Here is a 22,880-nt window from a genome sequence, read left to right on the forward strand (position 1 = left end):
TACTAAGGCATAATACTGAGCCAAGGTCTGATCTCCTTGCTGCAAATTGTATATCTCTTGTTCGACTTGTAGGATACAACTCACATTAGTCTCTTGAGAGTACGTATCTCGAAGATTGTCCCACATCTGTTTGGCTGTATTATAGTAAATTAATCCATCTGCAATATGAGGTTCGACATTGTTCATGATCCATGACATAACTATATCATTATCTTCGTCCCAAGTAATATATTTTCCCACCTTTTCATTAGGTTCAGTTTCCAACAAAATGTGTTTTCTACGATGTCCAGATACTGACATCATAAAAGTTTTTGACCACCTGGCATAGTTTATTTCATTCAATCTCACAGAAGAACCATACGAGAAGGGGTTTGCAAATGCCTTATATTCCCCACTAGTTTCAATTTTGGAATCAAATTTTGAAACTTCACCCATAATGAAGAGTACTCACACGATGATACAACTGCAATTAACCAAAAGAAATTCACTGTATTAATCTCTCAGATTCTGAATCTAGGATGGTTATCAACCACACACGACTATTTCACGACTACAGTGTTGAATTAACAGTTCCAGTTGATACAGGAACAACATGTTCATCAACCACACACTTTCAGCTGATACAAGAACCGCGTGTTTTATGATCACGCAACAGCCACTTTCACGACACACTTTCAGCTGATACAGGAACAGCGTGTTTTATGATCACGCAACAGCCACTTTCACGACCACACAAGGCTATTTCACCACATCAGAATCGAATTCACGCCAGCAGAGACAGCGTTTTTAACGATCTCATTGGGTTATTCAACCCACATCAGAACCAATAATAAAAATCAGAAACATAGATCTAAAAAACTAGAACAGAATCAAACTCGGCATCCATTATGAGCAGTTGTACTCCCACAGTAATCCCACGACATAAAAAAATGCTCCCACAAAACAGGATTTACATAAAAAAATTTATTTGCTCGCAACACCCAACTCTGCCGCAACCCGATCCAGTTAACATATATATCATTGTGACCTTCAAATCTGATTACAGATCTGTGTCATGACATTAGTCAGACATCAGATCTATGATCAGATCTATTGCAATTAGAAGACAAGCAAAGATAAGCACACATGTTTACGGTTTAATTTTTTTCGGGCCTTTTTTTATGTAGATCGACACTATTTATTTTTTTCAGCCTTTTTGATGTCGATCAATCACGTGCTCAGGCTCCCGAGATCCACCGCCCTGATACCATGTGAAAACCTTAATAAGGTGCACCAGAACCGAGGCAGATAGATAGAGAGAGAGAGAGAGAGAGAGATCGATTGTGAGAGGAAAGAACACGTTTATTCAATTAGGGCTAATCTCTTCTAAGTTAAATAGAGAGAAGCCAATATAAAAAATTACTTACAAGTCCCTCCTTATTTATGAAATATCCAATAACCTTCCTTTTAAGAAAACTTAAGCTTAAAACCTCAATAGGAGCATTAATCTTAACAAAACATTTATTAAGGAGGAAAAATTCAAAACTCATAAGTTTATCAAAAACATATGACTTAACAGGTTATTACCAACTCCTAATACAATAAGTACGCAACAAACATTAATGAAGACCATAAATTTTACAATGAGACAAACTCTTTAAATCAAATTGAAGAATCTTTAACAGTATAAAGATGCAAAGAAAATCACCATATTCCATAAGACCATTTTAAAACTTAATTCAATTGGTATTATAAAAAGCCTTTTTAATCAAATATTGCTCATATGAAAAGGACACATTAGGTAAGTCAATCAAAACTTAATAAGGAATTTTTCATATATGTCAAGTATTTTTCCAAAAAATACACGATATTATAAGAAGCCATATATAAGACCTTTCAGTGGATAAACACATACCTTCAATACGAAACAACAAATATGATGAGAGAGTAGAAGAGTATGTGATCAAACTACATATCTCACAAACATTTTAATCTTAACATAACTTTCTTTAAAGACTTATCATTCATATAAAAGGTATTCTTACAAACAAAGTTAGGTATAAAATATAAATTCAAAGCTCCAATGGTCATAAATTTTTACCGACCCATTAAAGCAAGTTTTGAGCAATCATATATCTAATTTTTCGAAAAACAAGTTCACCGGTTTTTAGAAATTATCATTTAAAATTTTCAGAGAAAAACATACGAAAAAGTATGTATACGAAAAAGATTCAATGGAGTATCAAGTAACTCAAATTCTTATAAAAAGACATAATGACAAAGAGAACACATGAAAAACATATCAAATTCTTCATACGACACTTAAAGAAATAGAATGCATACCGAATAACTTTAAGAAAGAAAAGAGAGAGAAATGAATACTTCACCATTTTTCTGTTAAAATTTCTTAAATAACACGCTTCCCGATGCACCAAAGAACAACTCGATCCCAACCGAGCTTTGATACCATGTTAGAAAGTATGCAGAAATGAATTACAAGAATGCATGATGCATTCATAAGGTCCAACATTGGACAAACACAACGCCATAATGGGGAATAACAAAATGGTCCACTAAGGGACACCACAATAAGCCTACGAAGAGGCATAAGTTACATATGCTTTATTGAATGAGGGCCTAAAAGGCCATAAAATACATGAGGGATAACCCCTCTATTTATACACAAAGAAGTGAGAGAGAGAGGACCTTAGGAGGCCCAAAAGGAACTCGTTGGGCCCCCAACGGTCACATTTGTGACCGTTGGGGGTCCAACGACTCCTTTGGTTGGACCCCCAATACAATGCATTAAATGCATTTTACATTTAATAAAAATAGAAAAATGAATAATAAAAAGAAAATGAAAAATAAAATATTGTAAAAAGACTAAAATGCCCCTAATGAGCAGAATTACAAAAATACCCTTTATCGGGTATGATGATATATATATGTGTGTAGAAGGAAGATGTGATGCACAGCCACCTGTGTGTGTAGAGAGAGAGAGAGAGAGAGGAAGAGAGAGAGAGTCGGTTGCACAATAGAAAACACGTTAACTGTTATTAGGGCTTCTCTCTATGTTAAATAAAGAGAGGCTAAAAAGAATAATTACATCTAAGCCCATTATGAAAACAAAATTTCAAATAGCCTCTAATATAAAAAGACTTCACTTAAAACCACCTATTCTCAACACTCCCCCTCAAGCTGGAGCATAGATATCAATCATGCTCAGCTTGTCACAACATTTTGAGAAATTTGGTCTAGCAAGAGGTTTTGTAAACATATTTGCAACTTGGTCTTCCGACTTTAGATATTTGGTAGTGATATGACCAGCTTGAACCATATCTCTTACACAGTGGCAATCAACCTCGATGTGCTTTGTTCTCTCATGAAATACAGGATTGTTCGCTATATATGTTGCAACTTTGTTATCGCACATCATGGTCATGGGAGAGGAAACCTTCACCTGAAGATCATGAAGAACAGTACGAACCCACATCAATTCAGCAACTGTTTGGGCCATAGCACGATATTCTGATTCTGCACTCGACCTAGAAACCACATTTTGTTTCTTACTTCTCCAAGAAATCAAGTTGTCTCCCAGAAACACACAGAATCCTGTGGTAGATTTTCTATCCACTATAGATACTGCATAGTCAGCATCAGAATAGGCCACTATCTCCAGAGTTCCACCTTTCCTGAACAATAACCCGTTTCCAGGAGAAGATTTTAGATATCTGAGAATCATAATAGCTGCATTCCAGTGTACCTCAGTTGGTTTGTCCATAAACTGGCTAACTTTGCTTACTGCTAAAGCAATATCCGGCCTGGTCACAGTTACATACAGTAGCTTCCCTACTAGGGAGCGATAGCTTTTGCTATCAACCGGTTTTGACTCTTCTTCAAACAACTGAACTTTATGGTCCATGGGAATATTTGTTGGTTTAGCTCCCAACATTCTCGTTTCCTTTAATAAGTCAAGAACATACTTCCGTTGAGACAAAATCATCCATTCACGGCTCCTGGCAACTTCTATACCCAGAAAATACCTGAGTGAACCAAGGTCTTTTGTAGCAAAGTGTTTTTGAAGATGAGCCCTTGTGGCTTCAATAGCTTTCACATCATCTCCTGTAAGAGTGATGTCATCCACATATACCACCATAACAACTATGCCAGAGCTAGTTTTCTTTATAAATAGTGCATGATCTGCTGCTGACCTATTAAAGCCAAAGTGTGACATCACTTCAAACAACTTTTGAAACCATGCACGAGGACTTTGTTTCAAGCCATAAATCGCCTTTCTCAATCTGCACACCTTCTGACACTCCCCCTCAACCTCGAATCCTGGAGGTTGTTGCATGTAAACGGTCTCAGATAAATCCCCATATAGAAATGCATTTTTCACATCTAATTGGTATAAGCTCAACTGTGTTGAACAGCTACTGAGAGAACAAGACGAATGGTACCCATCCGTGCAACAGGAGAAAAGGTTTCAAAGAAATCAATACCATATGTCTGAGTATACCCTTTTGCTACTAATCTGGCCTTGTACCTTTCAATAGAACCATCAGATTTGTACTTTATTGTATATAGCCATTTACATCCAACAATGTCAGCATCTGCTGGGGAATCAACGAGATCCCATGTATGCTGAGATACTAAAGCATCCATTTCTTCTTGCATAGCCAGCTTCCAACGATTATCAAGCTCTGCCTGCTGATAGTTCAGAGGAATAGTTTCAGCAGATAAGGCTGAAATAAAAGACTTCATCTGATGTCCGATTCTGGCATGGGAGACAAAATGAGATATGGGATATAAGGTACATTGTCGTGTCCCCTTTCATAGAGCAATAGGCCTGTTATCATCATCCTGAAGATCACTATTGTCAGTAGAACTTACCTCAGAGGACAAAGAAGATGAAGGCACTTGCGGAGGTGGAGCTCTACGCACATATACCAATGGAGGATTATAAAATCTGGAAGAGGATGAAGTTTGGTTCGGTAATGAGGGCACGGATTCCAAAGGAAAAGGAGGTATAGGTAATGGAAAAGACTCAGCTGGATCAACCTACAGCGGGGAACCGGTACTAGAGTAATATGGAGTAGATTCCAAGAAAGATACATCCGCACTGACATACTCTCGGCGAAAAATAGGATCATAGCATCGATATCCCTTTTGATTTTTGGGATAACCTATAAATATGCATTTTGTAGCTTGAGCAGCAAATTTATCACGGTCAGGGCCAAGTTTGTGTACAAAACAAACACATCCAAATATTTTGGGCGAGAAGGAGAAGAGTGAGGTATTGGGTTTTAGGATATGTAATGGAATTTGATCACCCACAGAAGACGAAGGCATGCGGTTGATCAGATAGCAAGCAGTGGTAATCGCATCACCCCAGTATAACGCAGGAACATTGGATTGAATCATAATAGTCCTGGCAACATCAAGCAGGTGCCGATGTTTTCGCTCAGCCACCCCATTTTGTTGAGATGAATAGGCACAGGAAGTTTGGGGTTGGATGTCATTGTCTTGGTAAAATTGTAACAGACCTTTTGATTTAAACTCGAGAGCATTATCAGTGCGAACAATCTTGACAATAGATTCAAAGTGAGTTTTTATTTCAAGAATTAAGGATTTGATAAAACTTGGAACTTCAGATCGTTCCTTTATTAAAAACACCCATGAAAACTTAGAGAAATCATCAACAATAACAAGATAGTAATGACACTGAGTCCTAGTAGGAATCTTACTAGGACCCCATACATCTGCATGAAGAAGTTCAAAAACTTTATTACTAGACTGACTCTGACTGGAAGGGAACGAACTTCGATGATGCTTTCCCAACTGACATGCTTCACATTGAAATGATGTGGTGGAAGGAATTTGAGGAAAGACCGAACGAAGCTTTTACAATGAAGGATGACCAAGACGACGATGCCACTGAAGAGGACTGAATGAGTGTTCCACTGCAGCATGAACATTACCCATTAGATGATGTAGGTAGTAAACTCCATTTTCTTCATAGCCTCCACCAATCTTCTTCCCCATCAGCAAATCTTGAAAAAGACAACCCATCGGATCAAATATTACTCTACAGTTTTGTTCTCTTATAAGGCAACTAACAGAGAGTAAACTTTAAGGAAAGTTTGGAGCATGAAGAACTTTTTGCAACTGTAATGAGGAGGATATAGAAATATTTCCCTGACCAACAATCGGGGAGGAACTCCCATCGGCTAATGAGACTCCTCGATGAGCATTAATATCCTTTATATCTGAAAAAGCAAGTGAATTTCCACACAAATGTCTGGATGCACCAGAGTCAATAATCCACTTACTGTCAGTCGGATGAAGATGATTTCCGGTTGAATAGGCAACACCAGCTACAGGAGGGGTGAAACTCAAAGGACGAAGAGCTATCAACTCATCATATTCAGCACGACTCAGGGTGATACTATTGTCACTTGCAGAGATATTATCCTGTACATTGGTTGCCTCGAAAGTAGTAACATTTGCTTTAGGAGCATATGACTTTGATGAAGAAGAGGTTGGCCGACCATGCTTATCCCAACAACGATCTTCTAAATGTCCAGATTTTCCACAGAATGTACATTGAAGCTTTCCTCTGCCTCCCATACCACGTCCACGTCCTCGTCCTCTGATATTCTGAATATTGCCACGCCCATAACCAGATGAGACAACAAGAGCAGATGACTAAGTCACAGGCTGAGATTGTGGCAGAGAGATCGCAAGTCTACTCAGACGATTGTAAGCATCAGCAAGAGTGGGAACATCTGATCCAGTCAACATTTGAACTTTTGCAACAGAAAAATCTGAAGAAAGACCTGTAAGAAAACGAACAACCATGGTTTGTTCTTGATGATCCTTGTGCTTCGAGCAACAAAGAGGCCTGTGAGCATTAAGTCTTTCAAACGCAACTTTGACAGAGGCATAGTACTGGGCCAAGGTCTGATCTCCCTGTTGCAAATTATATATCTCATGTACGACTTGCAGGATACGACTCACATTCGTTTCTTGTGAGTATGTATCACGAAGATTGTCCCACATCAATTTGGTTGTATTATAGTAGATCAATCCATCTGCAATATTTGGTTCGACGCTATTCATGATCCATGACATAACTATGTCATTATCTTCATCCCAAGTAACATATTTTCCCAATTTCTCAATAGGTTCGTCTTCCAACAAAATATGTTTTCGATGATGTCCAAATACCGACATCATAAAAGTTTTGGACCACCTGGCATAGTTGGTTTCATTCAACCTTACGGAAGAGCCGTACGAGAAGGGGTTGGCAAAAGCCTTATACTCCCCAATATGTTCCATTTTGGAATCACATTTCGAAGTTTCAGCCATACTGAAGATATAATTCAAAAAAAAAATCAGATTACCTCACTTGAACAGCAAGTGCTCAAGAAGAATTTTAAACACAGCAGGGAATCACGACTGCTGAAATCCATATTCTGAAATAAACCAACCAACTGAAGTCCAGGAATCACGAACATTGCTGCATCCAAACACAACACGACCAACGATAATATGCAGTCGCAGAAAAAAATAATCACGACACCTGCTGTTCTTCAAACATATAAGGCACGACAACCAATAAGCCTTCAGGGCACAGTTAAACAGATCAATCATATCTCGATCACAAGCAACAACACATTAAATGAAATTTGATCACACGCAATCAGCACAAGAAAGAACTCGGCAATCACGGCAGCACAGGAAATGAAGATTTTTGCTGCTCCCAAACAACAGGAACACAACTCGGCAACACAAAACTCACGTCACGGCAGGAACAGAACTCGACAACAAAAGGTCACGGCAAGAGATTCAGGCAATCACGGCAGAAAAAAAAACTCCAAACTGAGGAGCTCAAGGGTTACGGCTCCACATCTGCTCCTTAGATCTAACGACAGATCTGGGTCCAGATCTGTTATCAGATCTTCCACAACAGACAACATCAAACCTGATTTCAAGAAGTCATGTTTTTTTTTCATTGGTGAAGATCAGTCCCTATTGATCACGCTCCCGAGATCGAGGGCTCTGATACCATGTAGAAGGAAGATGCGATGCACAGCCACCTGTGTGTAGAGAGAGAGAGAGAGAGGAAGAGAGAGAGAGTTGGTTGCACAATAGAAAACTCGTTAACTGTTATTAGGGCTTCTCTCTATGTTAAATAGAGAGAGGCTAAAAAAATAATTACATCTAAGCCCATTATGAAAACAAAATTTCAAATAGCCTCTAATATAAAAAGACTTAACTTAAAACCACCTATTCTCAACAATATATATATATATATGATTACATATAAGAATGATTAACTTTACCAAGAGGAATTGGAAAAGACAAGCGGGAGGAGATGCCCCTCCCCTCCTTATAGAGAGGCTTGAGGCCTCTCTTTCAAAATTCTCATTAAATGGGATTATGCGCACAAGGACTTTTTTTTTAAAATAAGGGTCAAATGCAAAAGTGATCTTCAAAAAAAAAATCTTTCCAATTTTATCATGATTTTATCAATAAATTACAGGAAGCTTATAGTGGTGTTATATTCTATTTATCATGTTTTATGTGTAATACAAATTGTTGATTTTATTGCAAAAATATATAATGTGACCAATTGAGATTCTTAATGATGTTTGTGACCATGGATGGAACTTATGAATGTTTTCACCTCAACATATTTAACTGGTGCCTCATGAACGGTTTGTAAAATCTTGGATGACTTCAAGTCTCCTTTGTCCATCCTATAATTTAGGTCCATTGAAGGTCTAGGTATCAGATTCTTCTTGGTAGTAACAGACGCTTCATTGGCCTCAGATGCTTTAAGTTTGGCGAAGCATGAATCACAAACACGATGCAGTTTCCCTGGAGTTGGGGCCAATGCAGCTCTTAGAGCCTTCTTAGAGCTGCATGCATGGCAATGGACCAGACCACAATTATAGCAATTGTGCCTTTTTCTTGTAAATCCAAATGCTTGTCGGCAACCGGAGCAAACAGACTGATCTGCACCCAATACCCATTTATGAAGGCATACAATAGCAGTAAAATTTGAACCACATGATATGTTTCTGACATGCCTATCTTTCAATGTTTCAACAAGACAGGGAGTTTTCCGATCTTCAACATCCCCATGCCCTAGTCTTCCATTGGCACCCTTCCCCCATGTGTATACTTCACTTCTTGAAGTCAAAGCAGCAATGTGATACGACCCACAAGCAATTTCCTCAACACATTCTCCAACCAACCTATCTTGAACCAAGCAAGGTACCTTTCCATCAGATTGTGTGTTTCCTAGCTGGCCATGGACAACACTTCCCATGGTAAAAACATGTCCTGATGTTGTTAGGCCAACTGTTATGCTATGTCCACAAGCCAACTGGCGGAAATTATACTCAACAAGTGAAGACACGCATGTGGGAACTAGACGTGCTTGCTTATCCCCATGACCAAGGCGATATTTGTCACCATCCCCCCAGGTAAACAGTTTCCAAGATGAGACATGTGCACCAGGCTGTGCCACAATAACCTCCACAATAGCTGCTGTATGCCACACTCCACATGCAACTTTCATTGTCTTCAGTCCCCTCAGAGATTCTACTTCTTTTGGGTATGTTGTGCTTTCTCGATTACCATGGCCCAATACCCCAAAAGTTCCATCACCAAATGTAAATAATTGGCCATTTGAAGTTATCAATACTGAATGCCATGTGCCACAAGCAATAGATGAAACTTGAAGTCCTTCCAGGGGACCTGAAACTCTCTTTGGAATCCAGTGACTAACTTCAGTTCCATGACCAAGTAATCCAGCATTGTAGGAACCATCACCCCATGTATAAAGATCACCTGCTACAGTTGCTGCACATGTATGATACTCTCCACAGGCAACAAGCTCCACATTGCTGATGGCCAAAGATTCAACCAGTTGAGGTCGACAAGCATCTGCATCAACTCCATGGCCAAGCCGGCCACCAGATTCTTCTCCCCAGGTAAAGACTTCTCCTTGTTTTGTAATCAAAGCAGCATGTCTAGCACCACATGCAATCTGGTAAACATCCAAAACTACGTTGGACTCTAAGGGCCTTGGGAGCAGCACATCTGTTCTTATAACAGAAGAACTCAAAGCCCCATCAGACCATACCTCTCCCCAAACATAAACATCTCCCAAATTTTCACAGTCATCAGGTCCAGAACCATGACTTGAAGTACTAGGTCGACTTGAAACACTAAGTCGGAAACCATCCCCAGTACCTCTTAATTGCATATTTGCAGAGTCTGACCCCACATCTGACCTTGCCCAATTCAGTGAAGGCTCATGAGCAGAAAAACTGATTGATGCCTTTGTACTATGATTGTTGGATGAGCTTGAAGAATTAATCTCTAGTGTCGCACCAAAGGGACTATGCACTAAAGGAGGACTATTTTGAATGCTGTCACCATTCTACAAAAACAGTAAACAGAAAGCATGTTATATACTTATGACATAAGAAAAGATCCCAACGTGCATGTGCCCTAGAGCCTCCATATTTGTGGACCAACATAAGAGAAAACAATGAGAGAACTGCCAATCATGGTCCTAAAACATACAAGAAGTTAAAAAAACAACCAAAACACGTGCATGAACACATGACGAAACACATAGCAACTCTCTTGAACAAAATGGCACATAATACAACTGAATGTATAGAAACCATATATCCATAAAATAATTCATAGAAGACAAAAAGGGGTCAGGTGCAGTTATTGATCAAAAGCAAAAGAGTAGGTTATTAACAGGTAAAAATAAAAGGAGGCAACAAACACAATATGGAGAACTTCAAATACAAGGCCCCACCATTTTTTTAAGGAAGAAAAGGAGGATTTAAAAAATAAAAATCAAAAATTGGAATTTACAGCAGAAAGAGCAGAGAAAAAAGTACAACAAGGTCATGGCTAGACTATAAAAGAAGTTGATTATAAGATACTGCCCTGGGACTGCATGAAAAGATCATAGTTTACTTCTGAGAATTATCCAGAATTAGATGCATTATATAGAACTAGTCTTACAAGGCAGCCTAAGAATCTTTAAGAGACAATACTGCAAACCACCCTGGGAAACTCTAACAGATAATACCAGACTAATGTAACAAAAGCAAATAAATATCACTAAACCAGTATGAATTTATGGTAGGAAGATCAAAACACAGTCATTTTCTTATTTTGGCTTCAGAAAAATTTATAAGCAATATCTGCATATTCCTCAAACTACAAAAAGCTTAAGATAGGCTTTCCACACAAACGCTTCCCCAGTGCCATGAAGCAAAGTCGTTCTATGCAGTTGGATTTAATATTCAAGATGTTAGTATACAAACTAAATGTGAAGAGGTCCAATGAGAAAATTGGTTCTCTAGTCACACTAGTTTTAACCATGGTGTCTCAGGAAATCCACTCCTATGTGTTTGTTCTCTCATGATATATCGGGTTTGTGGTATATGGATGGCTGACTTGTCGTCACAATGCAGCAACATCGGTTGATCCACTCCAATATCAATCAGTTGTAGGATTAACTCTAACGCCCGTTAAAAAAAATTTGCGTCTGACTCATGTGACACGTGTCAGGGTTTGGTTTGTTGTGTCGGGCCCGGATCCGGGTCCGAACCGGACCCAAGCCTAACCCGGACCCGGGTTCTCGAAGCCTCGAGAACCTGCGTCTTTTAAAAGACACAGGCGTCTCGGGCGAGGGTCCAAAATCCTCGCCCCTTCTCTGTCCTCACCCGTTCTCCTCTCGCTCCTCCCTGCGGCCACCGAGCGCCGGCAACTCACCGCCGGCCACCTGTTCACCTCCTCTCTCAGTCTGGCAGACCCCCCGACGACGCAAGCACCCCCCCTGTCTGTCTCCTGTGTCGCAAGACGCCGACAACTCTTTTGACCTTCGAAGCCGACATCGGCGACATTCGAGCAGTCGACGACCGACGCTGACAGCAGCCTCCAAGCTCCGGTGAGCCCCCGATCTCCTTTTTCTACTCTCGTCGGCGATCGAAGCCGACAGCGGCCTCTGAGCATCGTTGACTCTCCTATCGGCGACCATCTCCACCTCCCGACTGGAGGCCGGCTGCGCCAGAACCCCGACGCCAGGAAAGTCGACGCCCCTTCCACTCAGCCTCTCTCCCTGTTACATCGGCGGTTTCATTTCTTTCGGCCACCTGACGTCTACAGCTGCCGGCGACAGCACCGTCGTTGTCCCCTCTCTGTTGTGGTTGTCGTGGTTCCCGATGATCGCCGTCGTCAGCAAGCAACCCCGACGGCCCCGTTGTTGCGGCCTTTCAAGGTGAAAAACCCTCCCCTCCTTTTCTTCTCCTTTGTGAGGAGTCGGTCGACAGGGGGCTGAGCCACCTGTCTTCACCTCTTGTCGGCAGGGGGTTACCCCCCTGCCTTTTTGCAGTCAGTCGATAGGGGGGCTGAGCCCCCTGTCGTCGCCTCTTGTCAGCAGGGGGCTCCATCTCCTGTCGCTTTATTGTTTTTCGGCAGGGGTTTTGCCCCCTACCTCTTGGGGTCCTCTGTCAGGGGGCTTTGCCTCCCTACCCTATCCTGTGTTCGGTAGGGGACAAGCCCCCCTATCGTTGTTTTTCGGCAGAGGGCGAGGCCCCGCTGTCGTTGCTCTTGTTTTTCGGCAGAGGGCTTCACCCCCCTGCCTTATGTTGTTGTCCCGGCAGGAGGCGCAGCCCCGCTGCTCTCCTGTTGTTTCTCGGTAGGGGGCGAGATCCCCCTGCCTTTGTGTTGCTTCTCGGCAGGGGGCTTCGCCTCCCCTGCCTTCTTTTGTTTGCCGGCAGGGGGCAAGGCCCCCCTGCCTTCAGTTGTTTTCCCTGCAGGGGGTGGAGCCCCCATGCACCCTTTGTTGCTCCTCGGCAGGGGGTTCTGTCCCCCTACCTCATGCGTTTTGCCGGCAGGGGGCGAAGCCCCCCTGCTTTCCTGTTTTCGAGCAGGGGCTTGCCCCCTGCATTTTATTTGTTCTCCGGCAAGGGGCTTTGCCCCCTTGCCTTGTTCTTGCTGCTGGCAACCCTTGCCTGTTTCGTTCCCAGCAGAGAGGTGCCCCTGTCCGTGTAAAACCAGTTTAAAAAAAAAAAAAATTAAGATCGGACCCGGGTCGGGTCCAGACCCGACCCGGATCCAACCTGTGCCAGCCCCTCGAAAACCCTTTTCGAGGGGACTGGCAGCCCGCAGGGGGAGGGGAGCCTCCGGCGACACAGGGGGCGAGCCCTGTGTGCGCCCCCTCCCTATTAAAAGGCGAGAGGGGAGAGGAGAAGGCTTACGAGCCTCCCCCAACCCCCCGACTCTCTCTCTCATCTCTCGTCTCTCTCCCCTCTGCTCTCTCTTCCCCCGACTCCATCTCTCTCTCTCCTTGCCTACGCCGGCCAACCCCCCCTTCACGGCGCCACCCTCTCCGGCGAGCTCCCTCCTCGGCAACCACCTCCCCGGCGTCCTCCCTTCTCTCCGGCAGCCGCAGGTGAGCCCCCTCCCTCGTTGTCTCCTCTCCTATTACGGCAGGCAGGGGCCAAAGGCCCCTGCGACTGCCCCCCCCCTCCTTCTGTTCACCTTCCGGCAGGGGCCATCGGCCCCCGCCCCCTTTTTTTTCAGTCCCGCAGGGGCCATTCCCTGCCCCCCCCTTTCTTTTTCTCCACGAACGACAGGGGCCATTGGCCCCTGCCGCCTCTTAGATAGCCGCAGGGGGGCCTTTTGCCCCTGCGCTCTCTCCCTTCTCTTCTGGCAGGGGCCGATAGGCCCCTGCCCTTCTCTTTTTGTAGGGGCCGATGGCCCCTACTCTTCTCCTTAAAAGAGAAGCAGGAGCCACTTTGGCTCCTGCCTCCCTTCTTTTGGAAAAAAACCCAGCAGGGGCCATTTGGCCCCTGCTCCTCTTTTAACCGACAAGGGCCAGAGGCCCTTGTCTCTTTTTCTGGCGAGCAAGGGCTCGGCAGGGGCCTTTGGCCCCTGCACTCTCCCCCACCCTATTCATTTCATTGGTAGGGGCCATCGGCCCCTTTCTTTTAAAGAAAAGTTGGCAGGAGCCGAAGGCTCCTGCCCCACCTTCTTTTAACACCCAGCAAGGGCCTCGAAGGCCCTTGCCCTCCTTTAGAAATCCGGCAGGGGCCGATGGCCCCTGCACCCATCTCCTTTAACGACATGGGTCATTGGACCCTACCCCGTTCTCTTTCGCAACGGTAGGGGCCAATGACCCCTGCATTGGATTGCGGAGAAACTGAGTTTTCTCCCTATCTATATTTATTTTATGCATGCTAAACTACGTACTTTTGCAGTGTTACGCAACGGAGCCCGTTCACGCCCCGCGAACTAAACAGACGATCACTTACGTTCGTAGACGGCTTCATTCTCGCAATACTCCAAGGTAGGAGAAGTTGCACAAGGACTTAAATAATTAAATCAAGCCTAAATAATTAATGATCCAAATGACTTAATGATATATTTATATACTTATATGTATATAAGTACACTTTTAAATCAAGGACGCGGTTTCGCGATCCTTGTCCTTTGTTTTCGCATTTCAATTTGTCGTCGCGCTTTGCGCCCAGGCTTTTACTTTCGTATTTACTACTTATTGTCTTTTAATTCAAGCACGCGGTTTCGCGGTCCTTGTCCTTTGCTTACGCAGTTTCTGTTTCTGTTGTCGTCGCGCTTTGCGCCCAGGCTTTTGCTTTCATAGTTACTACTTACTGTCTTTTAATTCAAGGACGCGGTTTCGTGATCCTTGTCCCTTTTCGCAGTTCCTGTTTGCCGTCGCGCTTCGCGCCCAGGCACTTCCTTTTCGCATTAGTATCTTTTGTTTCTTTTCCTTGCCATAGACTCAGTGTATTCGAGAGGTATACCTATTCCTCTTTCCACCCGATATGTTTTGGGAAAACCCTTGATCTGGGGCAAGACCAAATTGTTGGGTGATAGGTTCCTTTGTGAAACCCATTTACCAAAACCAGTGTCGTGACTTACATAGCACCCAGACACTGCGTCATCGGATGTCAGATTCGAGAAAATCACATGCCTTATGTTGGCAAGAATGTGTGTGGTTTCGAAAGATTTGATATGTTAAAATAGTTTTTAAAAAAACATTATATCTTTGCGAAACACACTCCCGAGGCTCCTATTAAGGACCTGTATCCCTTTCCTCGTAAGTGTACTTCTTAAACATGCGAGACATGTTAGTACTACGACGATTGGATGAGAGAGTCTTATGACCTCGATTAATACTTAGTGCAGGTTGTTGAAAACACATATAAGAATGGGATCGCCTTCATAGGCAAGATGCTCGTTTCGGTCTAATGGACCAGAGCATGAAGAATGAGGCAATGGCTAAGAAACCCCGTCGCGCTCAATTCAACCTTGCTTCGTCAAGAGAGAGGACGAAGGGTACCAACTCCGATGGACAGTCCATTTATGGCTTTCAAAAAGGGCAAAAGACCCGTTTTTCCCCAGTCATCGGAGGTTAGGGGGAGGGATAGGGGCTACATAAGTTAGCCTAACACTTCTGCAGAAGTTGGATGCATCCCTATCAGGCCTTGGGGACTTACTCTCTCGACCATCGGTCGTCTCCATATGAATAGGATTCAGTCAGACAACCGAGGTATATTAAAATACTTAACATAATGAACACTCGGCTTGGACTCGACTGTTTCGACTCACGTGCCATGTATGTACCCGCATGGTCGGTTATCAAGTAATAACTAAATTGAGCATGCACACCCTTTTCAGTTTGTTGTACTTAGCTTATTCCTCCAGTCTATCTGCTTAGTTTGCTCGTTACTACCTGCTGCATAAATTATCTATGACTAATTTAGTTCTTTCTGTCTTTGTACTCTCCTGCTAGTTTTTCGCAAAACTAACCCATCTCATGGGTACAGGTGACGATCAGGTGCATCAGGCGATGGCGCGACTGCGAGATGATTGAAGGATCCACTGTTTCTGCTCATAGTGTTTCTCCTGGACATTTTTGGTTTTTGATACGGTTTTCCCTTGAGGAAACCCAAATTTTGTACAAACTTGATACTCTCTTTAAATAGAAGGAATGGGTTCCTAAGTATGATTACAGATCGTCCATGGTAAATCTTTGTTTCCTCGCTAACGTGCCCAAGGTTGTCAAACCTGTCCTTTTTCTTTTAAAAGAAATCGATTCCGCTGATTTAGAAATAAACTCTGTAAAGAAAATGAATTTTCCAACTATTTCAAAGAATTTATAAGGTTAGAAATTTTGGGGCGTTACAACTTGGTATCAGAGCAGATCGAAACAGTGATTCTTGGTCATCGAGCATCCGCATCGCGCTGTAAGTAAATTAATTTCTTTTTTTTATATACTATTAGACTAGAGTATACCTTACATGAATATGTGGGGTTTTTCTTGTTTAAAGAAAATGAACCCTCCGGATGGTGAGAGATTAGGACGTAGAAGAGGCGCAAGAAGAACGCGTTGTCGTTCTGTAAGGGGCAGAAGTTCTGTGGTAGGAAGACTTGAGCGTTCAACTACCGGTTCAGATCATTGGACCAACATGCACTACCTTTTTAGTCAGTGTCGTCCAGTCTGAACCGACGCTAGTTTCGATTAGAGATCTGGAGGTGGTTCGGGATTTTCCAGACATCTTCCTAGAGGAGCTGCCAGGACTTCCCCCACCACAAGAGGTTGAATTCAACATCGAATTGTTACCATGTACTGCGCTAATTTCTAAAGCTCTATACCGTATGGCGCCAGCCGAGCTCGAGGAACTTAAGAAGCAGCTTCAGGAGTTGATGGATTTAGGATTCATTCGCCCCAGTGTCTCGCCTTGGGGAGCTCATGTTTTATTCGTTAAAAAGAAAGATGGATCATTGCGGTTGTGCATCGACTATCGAATGCTCAACCAGGCCACGATAAAGAATAAATATTCGTTACCGCGTATCGAAGATCTGTTCGATCAACTGCGGAATGCCAAGATTTTCTCAAAGATCGACCTTAGGTCAGGATACCATCAACTCAGAATTAAGGGAGATGACATCTCCAAGACGGCTTTTCGAACCAGGTATGGGCATTTCGAGTTTACTGTCATGCCTTTCGGACTCACCAACGCTCCTGCAGCCTTCATGGACCTCATGAACCGTGTGTTTAAACCCTTTTTAGACACCTTTGTCATCGTGTTCATTGATGACATCCTGGTGTACTCAGAGACCTGGGATCAACATCGCGAACACCTGATCATCATTTTGGAAACCTTGCGGAAGGAGCGTTTGTTTGCTAAATTCTCTAAAAGCGAGTTTTGGCTCAAGGAGGTTATGTTTTTGGGACATGTTATATCCGAGAAAGGCGTATCCGTAGATCCTGCAAAGGTGGAGGCCGTACTAAGCTGGCAGCAACCGAGGAATGTTCGTGACATCAGAAGCTTCCTTGGATTAGCTGGATATTATCGAAGATTTATCCAAGATTTTTCCAAACTCTCCCTGCCTATGACAAAGCTACTAAAGAAGGAGGCTAAGTTCGTGTGGGACGATTCGTGCAAAAACAGTTTTCAGTTGCTGAAGGAACGACTTACTACCGCTCCTATCTTAGCCTTGCCTTCAGGACAAGGCGGCTTCGTGATTTATACTGACGCTTCTGGGACAGGCTTGGGCTGCGTCCTAATGCAGAATGGTAAGGTAATCGCCTACGCATCGCGTCAACTTAAGATTCATGAGAAGAATTATCTGACTCATGACATGGAATTAGCGGCTGTGGTGTTCGCATTAAAGATTTGGCAACACTACTTGTACGGGGAACAATTCGAGGCTTTTACGGATCATAAGAGCCTCAAGTTTTTGTTTTCACAGAAGAAGCTTAATATGAGGCAACGACGGTGGCTAGAATTTCTCAAGGATTACGATTTCACCCTTTCCTACCATCCAGAAAAGGCGAACGTGGTAGCTGATGCCCTCAGCCGTAAGGCTTCTAGCATTTCCGTCAACCTTTTATACGTTGGTTGGAAGTTGATTGAGGATTTGGTTTCATGGAAACCGTTTGCAGTCTCATCAATTTTTATCAGTCTTTCTAATCTGATAGCTCAACCTGAGCTATTAGCCAAGATCCTTGCTGGGCAAAAGACTGATGCGCAGTACGAGAAGTTGAAGGCTCGTACACAGCAAACTGATACTCCTTTCCGACTTAAGGACGATGGAAGCATTTGGCTCAAAAATCGTCTTTGGGTCCCAAATGATCCCGTTTTGAGAGACGAAATTCTGGAAGAGGCCCATAAATCCAAATATACGATTCACCCGGGAGGCACGAAGATGTTCAAAGACTTGCAACGCAGATATTGGTGGAGCGGAATGAAGCGAGACGTGGCCGAATACATCTCTAAGTGTTTGACTTGCCAGCAGATTAAGATAGAGCATCAACGACCTGGCGGAGTGATGCAGCAAATGGGCATCCCACAATGGAAGTGGGAAGACATCACTATAGACTTTATCGTCGGTTTGCCAAGGACACGAAAAAAGAACGATGCAATTTGGGTGATCGTTGATCGACTCACCAAATCGGCTCATTTCCTTCCTATCCGTATTAGTCAGTCCTTAGACAGTTTGGCGGATCTCTACATTCGTGAGATTGTGAGGTTGCACGGTGTTCCGGTATCTATCATCTCCGATCGTGATCCGAGGTTTACCTTGAGGTTTTGGGGACAACTTCAAATCGCGTTGGGTACGAATTTAAAGTTCAGTACCGCTTTTCACCCTCAGACTGACGGACAGTCTGAACGCACAATTCAGACTTTGGAGGACATGCTGCGTGCGTGCATGATGGACTGAAAGGGAGAATGGGATTCTCATACCAGTCTGGCCGAATTCGCGTACAACAACAGTTATCACGCTAGCATCGGGATGGCCCCTTACGAGGCCTTGTATGGAAAGCCCTGTCGTTCGCCTCTCTACTGGGATGAGGTTGGTGACCGAAGGATGGAATCTCCTGTAGTGCTACAACACTACACTCAGCAGGTGCAGATGATACGAGAGCGACTCCGTACTGCACAGAGTCGGCAGAAAAGTTACGCAGATCGTCGTCGTCGAGAGCTCACCTTCTCGATAGGAGATATGGTTTTTGTTAAGGTATCTCCCACAAAGAGCGTTTTTCGTTTTGGGAAAAAGGGAAAGCTAAGCCCTAGATTTGTCGGACCGTTCGAGATCCTGGAACGGATTGGTGAAGCAGCTTATCGTGTGGCTTTACCTCCTCAGTACGCTCAGATCCATAACGTTTTTCACGTATCCATGCTTCGGAAATATGTTCACGACCCAACACACATCATCCATTATGATGATGTAGACATTCAGAAGGATTTGCCTTTTGAGGAAAGACCAGTCGAGATCGTTGATCGTCAAGATCAAGTGCTTCGATCTAAGACAATATCTCTTGTAAAGGTGCGTTGGAAGCACCATGGAATAGAGGAATGTACTTGGGAGCCTGACTCTGCTATTAGGGAGAAATACCCTGACTTGTACCTTGATCGTTAAGTTCAATTTAATTTCGAGGACGAAATTATTTTAAGGAGGGTTGGATGTAAAACCAGTTTAAAAAAAAAAATTAAGATCGGACCCGGGTCGGGTCTAGACCCGGGTCGGGTCTAGACCCGACCCGGATCCAACCTGTGCCAGCCCCTCGAAAACCCTTTTCGAGGGGACTGGCAGCCCGCAGGGGGAGGGGAGCCTCCGGCGACACAGGGGGCGAGCCCTGTGTGCGCCCCCTCCCTATTAAAAGGCGAGAGGGGAGAGGGGAAGGCTTACGAGCCTCCCCCGACCCCCCGACTCTCTCTCTCATCTCTCGTCTCTCTCCCCTTTGCTCTCTCTTCCCCCGACTCCATCTCTCTCTCTCCTTGCCGACGCCAGCCAACCCCCCCTTCACGGCGCCACCCTCTCCGGCGAGCTCCCTCCTCGGCAACCACCTCCCCGGCATCCTCCCTTCTCTCCGGCAGCCGCAGGTGAGCCCCCTCCCTCGCTGTCTCATCTCCTATTACGGCAGGCAGCCCCTGCCCCCCCTTTTTTTTTTCTCCACGGACGACAGGGGCCATTGGCCACTGCCGCCTCTTAGATAGCCGCAGGGGGGCCTTTGGCCCCTGCGCTCTCTCCCTTCTCTTCTGGCAGGGGCCGATAGGCCCCTGCCCTTCTCTTTTGGTAGGGGCCGATGGCCCCTACTCTTCTCCTTAAAAGAGAAGCAGGAGCCACTTTGGCTCCTGCCTCCCTTCTTTTGGAAAAAAACCCAGCAGGGGCCATTTGGCCCATGCACCTCTTTTAACCGACAAGGGTCAGAGGCCCTTGTCTCTTTTTCTGGCGAGCAAGGGCTCGGCAGGGGCCTTTGGCCCCTGCACTCTCCCCCACCCTATTCATTTCATTGGTAGGGGCCATCGGCCCCTTTCTTTTAAAGAAAAGCTGGCAGGAGCCGAAGGCTCCTGCCCCACCTTCTTTTAACACCCAGCAAGGGCCTCGAAGGCCCTTGCCCTCCTTTAGAAATCCGACAGGGGCCGATGGCCCCTGCACCCATATCCTTTAACGACATGGGTCATTGGACCCTACCCCGTTCTCTTTCGCAACGGTAGGGGCCAATGACCCCTGCATTGGATTGCGGAGAAACTGAGTTTTCTCCCTATCTATATTTATTTTATGCATGCTAAACTACGTACTTTTGCAGTGTTATGCAACGGAGCCCGTTCGCGCCCCGCGAACTAAACCGACGATCACTTACGTTCGTAGACGGCTTCATTCTCGCAATACTCCAAGGTAGGAGAAGTTGCACAAGGACTTAAATAATTAAATCAAGCCTAAATAATTAATGATCCAAATGACTTAATGATATATTTATATACTTATATGTATATAAGTACATTTTTAAATCAAGGACGCGGTTTCGTGATCCTTGTCCTTTGCTTTCGCATTTCAATTTGTCGTCGCGCTTTGCGCCCAGGCTTTTACTTTCGTATTTACTGCTTATTGTCTTTTAATTCAAGGATGCGGTTTCGCGTTCCTTGCCCTATGCTTACGCACTTTCTGTTTCTGTTGCCGTCGCGCTTTGCGCCCAGGCTTTTGCTTTCATAGTTACTACTTACTGTCTTTTAATTCAAGGACGTGGTTTCACGATCCTTGTCCCTTGCTTTCGCAGTTCCTGTTTGCCGTCGCGCTTCGCGCCCAGGCATTTCCTTTTCGCATTATTATCTTTTGTTTCTTTTCCTTGCCATAGACTCAGTGTATTCGAGAGGTATACCTATTCCTCTTTCCACCCGATATGTTTTGGGAAAACCCTTGATCTGGGGCAAGACCAAATTGTTGGGTGATAGGTTCCTTTGTGAAACCCATTTATCAAAACCAGTGTCGTGACTTACATAGCACCCAGACACTGCGTCATCGGATGTCAGATTCGAGAAAATCACATGCCTTATGTTGGCAAGATTGTGTGTGGTTTCGAAAGATTTGATATGTTAAAATAGTTTTTAAAAAAACATTATATCTTTGCGAAACACACTCCCGAGGCTCCTATTAAGGACCTGTATCCCTTTCCTCGTAAGTGTACTTCTTAAACATGCGAGACATGTTAGTACTACGACGATTGGATGAGAGAGTCTTATGACCTCGATTAATACTTAGTGCAGGTTGTTGAAAACACATATAAGAATGGGATCGCCTTCATAGGCAAGATGCTCGTTTCGGTCTAATGGACCAGAGCATGAAGAATGAGGCAACGGCTAAGAAACCCCGTCGCGCTCAATTCAACCTTGCTTCGTCAAGAGAGAGGACGAAGGGTACCAACTCCGATGGACAGTCCATTTATGGCTTTCAAAAAGGGCAAAAGACCCGTTTTTCCCCAGTCATCGGAGGTTAGGGGGAGGGATAGGGGGTACATAAGTTAGCCTAACACTTCTGCAGAAGTTGGATGCATCCCTATCAGGCCTTGGGGACTTACTCTCTCGACCATCGGTCGTCTCCATATGAATAGGATTCAGTCAGACAACCGAGGTATATTAAAATACTTAACATAATGAACACTCGGCTTGGACTCGACTATTTCGACTCACGTGCCATGTATGTACCCGCATGGTCGGTTATCAAGTAATAACTAAATTGAGCATGCACACCCTTTTCAGTTTGTTGTACTTAGCTTATTCCTCCAGTCTATCTGCTTAGTTTGCTCGTTACTACCTGCTGCATAAATTATCTATGACTAATTTAGTTCTTTCTGTCTTTGTACTCTCCTGCTAGTTTTTCGCAAAACTAACCCATCTCATGGGTACAGGTGACGATCAGGTGCATCAGGCGATGGCGCGACTGCGAGATGATTGAAGGATCCACTGTTTCTGCTCGTAGTGTTTCTCCTGGACATTTTTGGTTTTTGATACGGTTTTCCCTTGAGGAAACCTAAATTTTGTACAAACTTGATACTCTCTTTAAATAGAAGGAATGGGTTCCTAAGTATGATTACAGATCGTCCATGGTAAATCTTTGTTTCCTCGCTAACGTGCCCAAGGCTGTCAAACATGTCCTTTTTCTTTTAAAAGAAATCGATTCCGCTGATTTAGAAATAAACTCTGTAAAGAAAATGAATTTTCCAACTATTTCAAGGAATTTATAAGGTTCGAAATTTTGGGGCGTTACAGTCCGAGATCTTGTTCTGACAGGGGGTGTTTCCCCCTGCCTTGTTGTGGCAGGGAGCCTCTGCTCCCTCCCCTGCCTTTCTCTGTTCTGGCAAACTGGGAGCTCCTGCTCCCTGCCTTTGCTTCTGTTGCCAAGCAGAGCTGAGGCCCCTGCCTCTAGCACCCTTGTCTGCAAGATGCAGGGCTCCTGTCTCTGCCTCCTGCAGGCAGGAGACCTTGTTGCTTCTCGTTTATGCTACGACGGATACTAACGTTCTAAGCTTTCTTGGTTGA

At 44.1% G+C, this 22,880-nt stretch overlaps 1 protein-coding gene across 1 annotated transcript in view; it reads right to left on the minus strand.

Moving 5' to 3' along the window:
- The window catches only part of LOC149822394 (PH, RCC1 and FYVE domains-containing protein 1-like), a 55,641-nt gene extending 45,380 nt beyond the window's left edge, over positions 1-10,261 (minus strand). Inside the window, exon 1 of the mRNA XM_089980281.1 lies at positions 8,672-10,261. Coding sequence (XP_089836407.1) covers positions 8,672-10,261 — 1,590 coding nt within the window. The remainder of the gene's footprint in view (positions 1-8,671) is intronic.
- Between the last annotated feature and the right edge of the window lie 12,619 nt (positions 10,262-22,880).

This window comes from Nuphar pumila, chromosome 11, assembly GCF_984573655.1.
Source record: "Nuphar pumila chromosome 11, dmNupPumi1.hap1.1, whole genome shotgun sequence".
In the NCBI taxonomy this organism is placed as follows: Eukaryota; Viridiplantae; Streptophyta; class Magnoliopsida; order Nymphaeales; family Nymphaeaceae; genus Nuphar; species Nuphar pumila.